The sequence below is a fragment of the Trichosurus vulpecula genome, chromosome 7 (genome assembly GCF_011100635.1).
Source record: "Trichosurus vulpecula isolate mTriVul1 chromosome 7, mTriVul1.pri, whole genome shotgun sequence".
NCBI lineage: Eukaryota > Metazoa > Chordata > Mammalia > Diprotodontia > Phalangeridae > Trichosurus > Trichosurus vulpecula.
This window is the reverse complement of record NC_050579.1, coordinates 229,106,379-229,117,729: the sequence shown is the minus strand read 5'-3', so window position 1 is coordinate 229,117,729 and position 11,351 is coordinate 229,106,379. Positions and strand designations below refer to the sequence as shown.

Below are 11,351 nucleotides of genomic sequence, written 5' to 3'. Positions count from 1 at the left end.
CAGAGAGAGTGAGAATTAGAGGCAGTTATGTGGCACAGTGGATAGACTGCTGGGCCTAGAGTCAGAAACACCTGAGTTCAAATCCAGCCTCAGACACTTACTAGCTGCACGACCCTGAGCAAGTCACTTAACCTCTGCCCATCTCAATTTCCTTGACTGCAAAATAGAGATAACTAATAATTTCTACCTCCTAGGACTGTTGGGAGAATCAATTTGAGATATTTTTAAAAGCACTTAGCACAGTGCCTGGCACATATTAGGTGCCATATAAATGCTTATCCCCTTCCATCCATCCCTCCCTCTTTCCCCTAGTCTTATCTCTCCCAATGACTTCCCATAAAGGACACCTAGGTGGTGCAGTGGTTAGTGTTAGGCCCCGGAGTTCAAATGTGACCTCATACACGTACTAGCTATGTGGCCTTGGGCAAGTCATTTAACCTCTGTTTCTCTGTCTCCTCAACTATAAAAGTGAGATCATAGTAGCATCTACTTCCTAGGAGTGTTGTAAGGATAGAACAAGATAATATTTATAAAACATTTTGCACAGTTCCTGGCACCTAAGCATCTTATAAATGTTTATTTCCTTCTTTCCATATGACCTCTGGACTTTAGTCTCTAAAATGGTCTTCTCTCTGTAAAATGGTCCTAATATGTGCTCCTTCCTAGAGAGGTGTGGGCATTTTATGAAATGACGGGGTCTGTATAGAACTGTGAATCCTTTGGTAATACTTATCCTGTAAGTATATACTCCTAATCAGAAACGAACACATAAAATGTTTTTAAGTAATAAAATTTTATTATATTAGTTCCTCTTTTATATCTTGACATATAAATTTTACTTCTGAAATAGATATGTTAATATAAGCTTTGAATCATAAATATATGGACAGTTTCCTCAAAAACAGATATAAGCATACTTTAAACATATTTAAAATTGAATAATATGTCTTCTGTTTCCTCTTGTCCACTGGCTGAATTTTTGTGCTTTATCCTTACTTGAAAATGAGGAAATGGAGAATGTTGTAGCAGTATAAATAGAGCCAAAAGAACAGGGATGGGAAGGGATTATAACATGAGGGGAACTGGCTTCTGGAATAAAGGACTAAAGAGGCTAGGGTCTTCTCAGGAAAATCCTTCACTCATTTTCAAAATGGTAACTAGCACTTAACAGTATGGCATCCTGGGTAAACTTAATATAACACTGGAATATTTCAGAATCAAGTTGTGTTCCCTGGAGAGCCCCAAAGTGGAATTCTCCTATAAAGAAAAGAGTTTTTAGAACTGTGCCCAGGTCAGATTGAAAGTCTTAAGGACCAGAGTTAGTTTGGGTATGAAAAGGGCTGAGGGATGGATGTGTGGCTGAAGGGCTGCTCTTTGGGAGAAATGTGAGTTTCTCCCTAGCCTCTCCAATTTCCCCAACCAAAGAGAGGGGCAGATCTCAAGCAACAGAGCGAGTGATGGGGGTGACACAGGTACAGCCCACAGTCACCAGCATCTTCTCTAGTCGGAAGGAATTGGAACAGCTCTGTGTTGGCTCTCTCCGGAGAACCAAGATCTCTTGCTTGATGGGGACCGAATTTTTCCCATTCTCTTCTTGTCCCTCAGCGTTGAGACATCCTGAGTACCGGCAGCTGGCCTCTGCAATCTCCGAGGGGAATCTGTTGACGTCTCTGGTGATGCTGTGGGAGAAATGCACATAGTGCAAACATAAGCTCAGATGAAGGTAGAAAGTAAAGGTGGCTGATGTCTGGGCCTGCCAGTGACCTCTTGCCCTCACCTACCTAAAGGGTGGGCATTACCCAATAGGTCTCCCAAACATTCATCTTTTTTGGCTTTCTGCTAATTGTGGGCTCCAGCCCACAAAATAACACTGAATTTAATGATGCCAATTACAAGAGAAACCATCAACCACAAGGTCTCTGAGACCTGGCACCTTTCCCTAAACAAGATGCATGAGGGCATGGTGTTCTCACGAACATAGTTCTGACGTCTTCTCTGGCTGCCTCTCTGTGGGCTGGTCCCAGTGGGAGAGGAAGAACAGCGCTTACTGTCAAAGACCAATACAACCTTCTGAAAGTGGATGGATCTTGTGCCCAGCCCCTCCACTTTCACATGGGTTTCCTTCATTCCTCCATGTTCCTAATCCAACCACCAGGAGACACTCAGGTAGTGAAGCAGAATTCAGAAAAAAAGGCATTAGCAGACAATACTCCACATGGCCTGCCACTTATATTCTTGTTTGTTGACTTCAAAAAATGTTTATTGAGAGCTTTTGATTTCGCATCACCCCTATTTCCCTTCCTTTATTGTATACTCTGAACAGCAACACACAAGCCAGGACAATGGAAAGAGTTGTTGTGGTTGTGGAGTCAGGGGACCTGGGTTCAAGTCCTGACTTTGATGTGTTCTAACCATGTTACCTTAGACAAACCATTCAGCTTCCATGAACCTAGGTTCCTCATTTGTAAACCAAATGGGTCGGGTAGCATGGTGACACAGTGGATAGAGTGCAGACTCATTTTCATCAGTTCAAATTTAACCTCAGATACGTACTAGCTATGCAACCCTAGGCAAGTCACCCAATCCTGTTTGCCTCAGTTTCCTTATCTGTCAAATGAGCTGGAGAAGGAAATGGAAACCACTCCAGTATCTTTGCCAAGAAAACCCCAAATGGGGTCACCAAGAATCAGACACAACTGAAAACAACTGAACAACAAAAACGAAATGGGTTAGACTAGCTGGCTTCTGAGACTTCTTCTAGATCTGTGATTCTAAGAAAGAGAGATTATGGAATCATTCCTCAGTCTTTGATTGCTTTGTATTTATCTTCCTTGTTTATACATAGATAGGCATGGAAGGAATATCGATTACTGTACATTTTGAAAGGCAGTAATGTGGCATAGTAGATACAGGGTTAGCTTTGGAACAAGGAAGACCTGGGTTCAAGTCCTAGCTCTAAGGCATAATAATTGTGTGACTGGACATAAAAGTCACTTAACTTCTCAGGACCCTCGGGCAACTCTAAAATAATAAGCCTTGGAGGAGATCTGCGTTGGTGATGGAAATTTCCTACACAGATGAAATCTCAGGTTCAGGCAATGCTTTCACATACTCTGAGTACTTTACTCACAATGACTCCATGAGGTAGACAGGGCAAGTATGAATATCCTCATTTTACAGATGAGAAGACTGAGATTCAGAGAGGTGAAGTGACTTTTTAAAAAAAAATCACATACGCTTATTTATATACATGTTGTCTCCTTCCCCTCCTCAATAGAATGGAAGTTCCCTAAAGGCAGGGACAGTTTTATTTTTGTCCCTGTACCCCTGCACCAACAGTCTAGGCACTTAATAAATGCTTGTCATTGACTGCCTGATTATAGTTAATAAGGGATGGGGCCAGGACTCCAGCCCAGTTCCCTTTGCTCAAGGTCCGATGCTTTTCTCTCTATCCTTCTCTGTTTTGATTTAAAAGTCCTTTTTCTTCCATCACAAAGAGGCAATCCACAAAGAGCCAAATTGTGCAAAGTAGGTCATAATGTTAAACAAGAATCTGAAAATAGAATTGTAACAATAGAATTGTTCAACTAAAAGATCTCTGTTGTAATAAGTTAGGGAGATGGCGGTAACAGTGTCAGCTGAATAGCAACTGTTGTCCATGATGGAATCAGGAACACTTGCTACCTTGTAGTGAATCAAAGGATCATCATAAAATCCTAAAAGTTTTGACTTAGTGAAGACCTTAGAGATCATCTACTCCAACCCTCTCATTTTACAAATGTGGAAACTGAGACTTAAGAAGGTGAACGATTTGCAAGAAGTCACAAAACTAGCTAGAACCAGGTTTCCTTATTCCCTTACAGTCTGCTGCTTACTGCTTCTTTTAACAGCAGCACCAGATAATCAAGCAGCATCTGTTGGTGGAACATGCAGAAAAAAATAGAGTAAAAACAGAGAATCTGCAGAACTTGAGGGAGACAGTTCACCCAAGGCTCCCTGGACAACACCGTATAACAGGCATGCCTTGCCCTGCCTAGCCCCATGAACAAGGGAATAAGGGAAAACCACAAGTAAAGACACAAACTGGAATGGGATCCAGGGAGATTTCTTTGAGAGAAAAGAGCACTGAATTTGGAATCAGAAGATATGGGTTTGAATTCTTTATCTGTCCCTTATTACCTCGGTGACTCAGAACACCCAACAATTGCAATATAAAAGGAAGGATCAGATTTAGGTAATGTGATGGCTGTCCAGAGCACACTTCCTACATCTGTATTATGTGCATCTTCCCTTTGGCCCAAATGTCGCCTTGGAAAGGGCACTGTATTTAGAGTCAGAGGACATGGGTTCAAATCTTGACTGTGCTACTTATTACCAATGGGACCACTGTGCCTCAGTTCCCCCAATTTTAAAATAAAGGCACTTGATTAGATGACCTCAAAGGTCCCTTCCAGCTCTAAATCTAGGGTCTTAATTTCTTTCTTTCACTGCCCCAACCACCCTGACCCACTCCACTCTGTATTCCCTCCCATCTATCATGTCATAAGCCAAGAAAGCATTCATTGACCATGTGCCAAGAGAATTGACAGAAACTGTTGAGCTCAGAGCACCCAGAAGAAATCTGACTATGGTTACCCTCCAGGTCATCTTTACCCTATCCTTTTGTCACTACAAACTGTTTCCCCTTTGCCTTCCTAGAAACATTTCCTAAGCTTCTAGGTGAACCCTGGGCCTGGAGGCAGGAAGACCTGAGTTCAAATCCAGCCTCTTACACTAGCAGTGTGACCCTGGGTACCTCACTTCACTTTTATTTGCCTCAATTTCTTCAACTCTAAAATGGGGATAATAATAGCACCTACCTCCCAGGGTGGTTGTAAGCATCAAACGAGACACTATTTGTAAGCACTTCAAAATGCCTATTTTCTTCCTTAAATAAAACTGTCCCATCCTATGTTATGGTTAGAGAATCACCAGACATGCTATGCTTTCTTAGTAAAGGCTTCATCCTATTCCTGGCTCTCTCTTAGATATTTTTTCCACCTATTTCCCTAGTAATTAAAGACTGGAAGGGATCTTTCCAGTCTTCTTGTTCCCAGGCAGGATGGTTCACCACTCCTGGCCAGAAGTCATCTATTCTTCAGCAAGGCAGTGTGGTTCAGTAGAAAGTCCCCTGGAATGGGCTCAAGAGACCCAGGGACTTTGTTTGAGTCCCAGCTTTAAAAACTTCCTAATCATATTACTTTGAACAAGTCCCTTTTACCTCCCTAGACCTCAATCTCTTCAGCGGTCACATGAGAAAGCTCAACAGTCCTAGCAACTCAGACAGTCTATGAATTAGATTTAGAAATGGAAGGGGCTTAGAGATTACCTAAAGCCAATTCCTTCATTTTATATTGCAATTGTTGTGTGTTCTGGGTCACACAGGTTTCAAACCCATATCTTCAGATTCCAAAGTGAGTGTTCTTTGCTCTCAAAGACATCTGCCTGGATCCCATTCCAGTTTGCATCTTTACTGGTGGTTTTCCCTTATACCTGACCTATGTTCTTCCTGCTAAGATAGAAAATCATTTCCTGCTAATGTTCCATGATCAGTGAAGATGAACTGGTCTCCATTCACTAATATGACTGAAGATGGTCACTAGAATTTGGACTAAATCATTTTAAAACTTCAACTTGATTCCTTAAACCTTTTCCCATTTTATAAATCCTTAATCATTTATGTTGCCCTTTGACACATAATGCCACTCTTGCCCAAAACAGTAAGGAGAACATGTAGTCATTAGAAAAGCCCATGACCCCACTTCTATGAAGAGTGATCCTTACTTGTAATCCCAAGGAGAGATAGAGCGGTTCTGGAAGGTGTGTGCCAAGAGGATGCCCTGTTGTTGGCTGACAATGCGGATATCGACCTTCACACTGTTGCTCTCCACTGAAGGACAATTATTACCCTTCTGGGAAATTGCTCCCCTTTTTGTAATTTTCCAAGCTCCCGCATTCTCAAGGAGAATAAGCCCCAGCACCACCAGCAGCAATAATTCAAACTGAAAGAGAGAGAAGGGTATACTTGGTTATGGACTCTGTTTCCCTCTCAAGAAATTCAGCATACTCAAGTTAAAGGAGCAGAGTTCAATAAAATGGAAAAAGCAATGCCTCCTTCTATTCATGTGAGAGCCAAGTTATGATGCAAAGAGAAAAATCCCAAATTATCAGCCTGCCATTCATGGTCCTCTATGATCTAAACTCTACTGACCTTTCCAGCTTGGTCTCTCACTAGACTCCTCCAGACAAACTAGTCTATTTTTCATCCTTTATACATTCTTTGTATTATCCCACCTCCTTGCTTTGCTCTCTTCCTGCAATGTCTTCCACATCCCATTTCGGTCAATAAAATCCTATCTATTCTTCAAGACTCTATTCCCATGACAATCCCAGATAGAAGTAATCTCTACTTCCTTTGAATTTATGTGGTACATATTATCTTTCTGTTCCTCAAAGCACCTAGCAAAGTGCCTTAAATATAGAACATGCTCAATAAATATTGGATGGGTGAATAAATGAATCAATCATGGTGCAGTAGAAAGGTTACTAGATTTGGAGTCAGGAAACGTTTATTCCAATCCTGGCTTTATCTGTGCAAATGTGAGTCATTTTAATTTCTCTGGGTCTCAGTTTCCTCATCTGTAAAATGAAGGTATTGAACTGGATCATTTATCAGGTCTCTTTCAGATCTAAAATTCTACGCGTCTCTTAAGTCCTTACTTCCTTCAATATTTCAAGTTTCTGTGACTTTTTCAGTTTGAGTTCTTCCTCCAATAGCACAGAATGCAAGCCCTCTATGGCTTAGTAGCTAGTCTTCATGACTGGCTAAATTCATTACCCTGTGAGCCATCTAGCTACACTCCTCTCTAAACTTAGCCAGGCTGGTCCTTATGTGAGAGGTGCACATTCCATCACCAGGCTTATACTCTCCAGCTTGGGAGGATCTGGCAGAGCTCACTCTGTGGTATACACCCTGAGGGATCTTCTGTCATAGTGGAAAGTGTGCTGGATTTGGAATCGAGACCTAGGTTCTGATCTTGCCTCAGACACTTAATGACCTCGGGCATGTCACCTAACCTGACTGAATCTGAGTTCCCTCATCTTTAAAACAGAAATAATAAGTGAATCTAGTTCACAGTATCGTCATGAGGCTCAAATCATTGATACTTAGAATATGCTTGGGAAACCTTAAAGTGCTATATAAATGTCAGCTAGACTTGTCAAGGATCCAGAGTCACCTCTGGATCGTGATGAAGAGTTGGAGGAAAGCTTTGGTGAAAGATACTATTAATGAGAGCCTAATATCAGGTATAATGAATAATGATAATATATATCTGTAGAGTACTTTAGGCTTTCACAAAAGGTTTTCATATCTAATTTTTTTTCTTTTGATCAATCAATCAAAATGCATTTCTTAAGAATGTACTATGTGCCAGGCACTAGAGATACAAGTGCAAAGAATGAAAACAATCCATACTCAAAAAATAATTACTTTCCAGTAGTTGTTCATATCAACCCCGTGAGGAGGGTAGGGTGGGTATTATTACACCCTTTTACAGAAACACAAACTAGGGCTCAAAGAGATGGCATGGCTGGAAGCAGCTGGAATTAGGCTATATATTCTCACCCACCCTCCAAATACTCTCCCTTCCAGTAGCTTTCTGGAAGCCAACACAGCCCCTAAGCTAGAACCAGAGGTCCTGATGTCTAGAAGAGTGGAGTACTCCATTCATTCATTGTAATTATTATTAACATATCCCTCAATATTTGGAAATTGGATTCTAGGGGATTCTGGACTGAGGGACTTTGAACCACCATACATAATCATGTATAACAGAATAGCATGCAGCTTAAGTTATGTGGGTGATTCCTTATCTAGAGATCAGACAGGCTCTGAAATAGACTCGGATAGCTTTTACCAAGAAATTCTGAGTGCAGGCAGACCTTGAGGCTGGTGGTTTATGTAAATCAAGGTGATTCAGCTATCTGTTTTCTGAAGAACTCAAAGCAATTTATATATAGGGATGTTCCTTTTACTCTCCATGAAGCATAGGAATGGATATTTATCTCCATTATGCAAATGGGACAACTGAAGCATTAGAAAGAGCACATTAATGACAATCATCGCTTACATTTATATATTGCTTTGACGTTTGTAAAGCTCTTTACATAGATTAATTCATGATTCTCACGCAAGCCTATGAGTTGTTTGCAATCACCCAACAGTAAACTATCAAATGGTGTTCCATTTTATAGATGAGAAAACTGAGGCTCAGAAAAGTTAAATGACTTGCTCGGGCTGTCACATCTGGTGTCTAAGGCAATATTTTAACCCAGGTCTTCCTGACTTCCAAGTCTATCATTTCATTCCTTCCACCATACTGTCTTTCTAAGGGGATATAACAAGGTCTTTATTTGATCTAGGCTCAGAGTTTTGGCCTTCCAGAAGAAAACTGAGGCATTTCTCTGCAATAATTCAATTTCATTCAGCACCTACTATGTGCCAGGCAATGTGCCGGATACTAAAGGGACAAAGGCCTTGTCTTCAGGAAGCTTGTAATGTATTGGTTAAGCACTTTATCCAGGGAACAGATAGCAACGGATGTCACCATGGGAACTGTCCTGGACTATCTTTGTAAAGGTTATCCAATCTGCCTACAGGACTTTTGCTTCTAACCGTATTCTGTTGCCTCTGGTACTGGCAATACTAGCAGACAGCCAAACTTGGACGGTCTCTAATATTTGAGAGTGAAATGAGCCACAAAGGACAAACTTGTCCAACAGATTTTCTAGTGTTTTCCATACAATGGATTTAAATTCAAGAGCATTATCCTCCTTGCCCCCATTATTTTTAATGTAAATACCGTTCTTTTTACAAGATACAGGCTATTTTAAAGATAGTCTGCCAAAAAATCTGCAAAATCTGGAAAGACACATCATATATACCCCTAATAGCATTAACCATGGGCAGCTAAATGGTGCAGTGGTTAGAGTGTGGGCCCTGGAGTCAGGAAGACCTGAGTTCAAATTTGATCTCAGCCATTTAAGCTGTGTTGCCCTAGGCAAGTCACTTAACCCTGTTTGCCTCAGTTTCCTTCTCTATGAAATGGGCTGGGGAAGGAAATGGCAAACCACTCCAGTATCTTTGCCAAGAAACCCCAAATGGGGGTCACAAAGGGTTGGACTCTATTGAAATGACTCAACAACAATAACACACCATTAAATATGGTCATGGTTCATGATACCATGCTATTCTGGTATTTATTTCCTCCTTCTCAGGGCAGCAACCCACTCCAAAAAAACAAGGTGCTGAGTTGTATAGCACTTTCAATTTGGAGTCTGGTTCAAGTCGCAAGTCATTTCCTAGGAATGTGACTTTATGCAAGTCAGTTTGTGCCTCTGAGACTCAATTTCCTTAGCTATAAAACGGGGGTGGGGATGGGGGGAATTATATATGAGTTACTTACCTCCCAGGACTAACAGTCCAATCAGATAATGGATGGAAAGCACATTGCAATAATAACTCACATCTACTACAGCACCTTAAGTTTTAGAAAGCACTTTCCTTCCCACAACCATTCTGTAAAGAAGGTGGTACACATATTACACCCATCTTACAAATGAGGAAACTGAGGTTCAGAGACTGTATATAGTTTGCTCATGGTCACCCAGCTTGGCAGTGTCAAGCTAGGGCTCAAATCTGTCTCCTGCCACTGAGTCGAGTGCTCTCCCTGATGCACCACAGCTGCCAAGTCAACACTGAAACTATGGAGGAAGATAGGGTGCAGGAATTCCTGGAGATTCTAGCTAATGGAAGAGCCCTCCCATCACTGAGGCCCACTTTGCTTTCAGTAGCACCAGCATACTACTCTCCCACCAAAGGCAACAGGAAAATGTAAAGCATCCCCACCACCTATCACAAAGAGCAAAGGTCTTCCTCCTGAAGGAGCTGTCCAAAGTCCAACACCGAGTCCCAAGTCTTCAGGCCATGCCTATTCTCCCTTCTCTCTGAAGTTTCATGCTAAGCTTGTATCTAATCAGATGTGAATTTTAGGACCAAATTACTGTGTGTAGGTGAAAGCAAAAGTGAAGTGAAAGTAGGTGTAACTGGTCTCTGAGAGCTGAATTTAGAGGGAGGACACCTAGGTTTAGAACCAGTTACTAGCTGCATGGCCATAAGCAAGAAAACAGTCTGTTTTTTCTTTTGTTAAATGGTATTAATAATATGCCACTTTCCTCATAGAATCAGTTTTAGAAAAGTACTTTGTTAGCTTTAAAATGCTATAGAAGTGTGTGTGCTATTTTTTTTATTCCATAGCCCAGAGCCACCCAGAGTTGTGTATCCTACCACTCCAGGCACTGAATCAGGACAATTGCCTATGAGTCACAAAAATTAATAACAGTTCATATTGTACATTTTACAAAATCCTCTCACCTAACAGTATTTCCTGTGATTTTCTCAACATCCTAGGTAACTAGAATAAGTATTGGTTTCTCTCTTTTAGAGATGATGAAATAGATTCAGATAAGTCAAGTAAATTATTCAATGTCCCACGGCTGAAAGTGATGGAATTATACTCAGATCTAGGCTGTTTTTTTTTTTTTACTCCAGGCAGTACTCTTCCCATAATACCTCACCTGATGGATATCCTTTTCCTTTTCTCCCTCCTGATCACATACTATTACTAATAATAATCATAACAATATAGAAATAACTCATTTTTCTATAATGCTGTGAAATTTGTAAAGCACCCTCCTCATAACAGCCAAGTGGGGTGGGTGGCAAAGCAAAATCTGCTACATCTTTTAATGAAAAGTCTTGATCAAACTTCATCCCACAGAGCTCAGTTTTACTGACTGTGAGAAGAAAATTACAATACTTACTATCCTTGTGCTCCTCTGGAAAGCCATAGTGGTTCTTCTCTGGTAGCCAATCTGGTGTTTGAAGCGCCTGGGTGGTGTTTGTATGTGTATGGGGGTATGTGTATGTGTATGTGTATGTGTGTGTGTTGTATCCTTGATAGTACCTGCTTCTTTTATAGTGGCTGCAAAGCAATCGCTGCCCTTATTTCCACTAACCTGTTTCTCATCTTAGAGTTGTGGTTAACTGGAGTTGATGACTAACTTTTTTTTTCAATTCTACTTTCTGAGGGGTGGAAAAGGGGAGACTTGAAAGGAAAACGATGACGGCAAAATGCTCAAATCTTTAATCACCACTCCCACTTCCACCTTCAGCATCTCACGCTATAGCAGAATCCTGAAATGTCTAATTAAGTGCAGAGATGATCGAAGGTCCAAATTGCTACTTTCTT

The 11,351-nt window shown here is 41.0% G+C and overlaps 1 protein-coding gene across 1 annotated transcript; it reads right to left on the bottom strand.

The window, feature by feature from the left end:
• Nucleotides 1-1,182: 1,182 nt before the first annotated feature.
• Nucleotides 1,183-11,041, bottom strand: IL17F (interleukin 17F). The gene is made up of 3 exons (XM_036769447.1): nucleotides 10,924-11,041; nucleotides 5,824-6,041; nucleotides 1,183-1,679 (listed from the first exon to the last, which is right to left on the bottom strand). Exons 1-3 carry the CDS (start codon nucleotides 10,948-10,950, stop codon nucleotides 1,439-1,441), a joined length of 486 nt encoding a protein of 161 aa, XP_036625342.1. The 5' UTR covers nucleotides 10,951-11,041; the 3' UTR covers nucleotides 1,183-1,438.
• Between the last annotated feature and the right edge of the window lie 310 nt (nucleotides 11,042-11,351).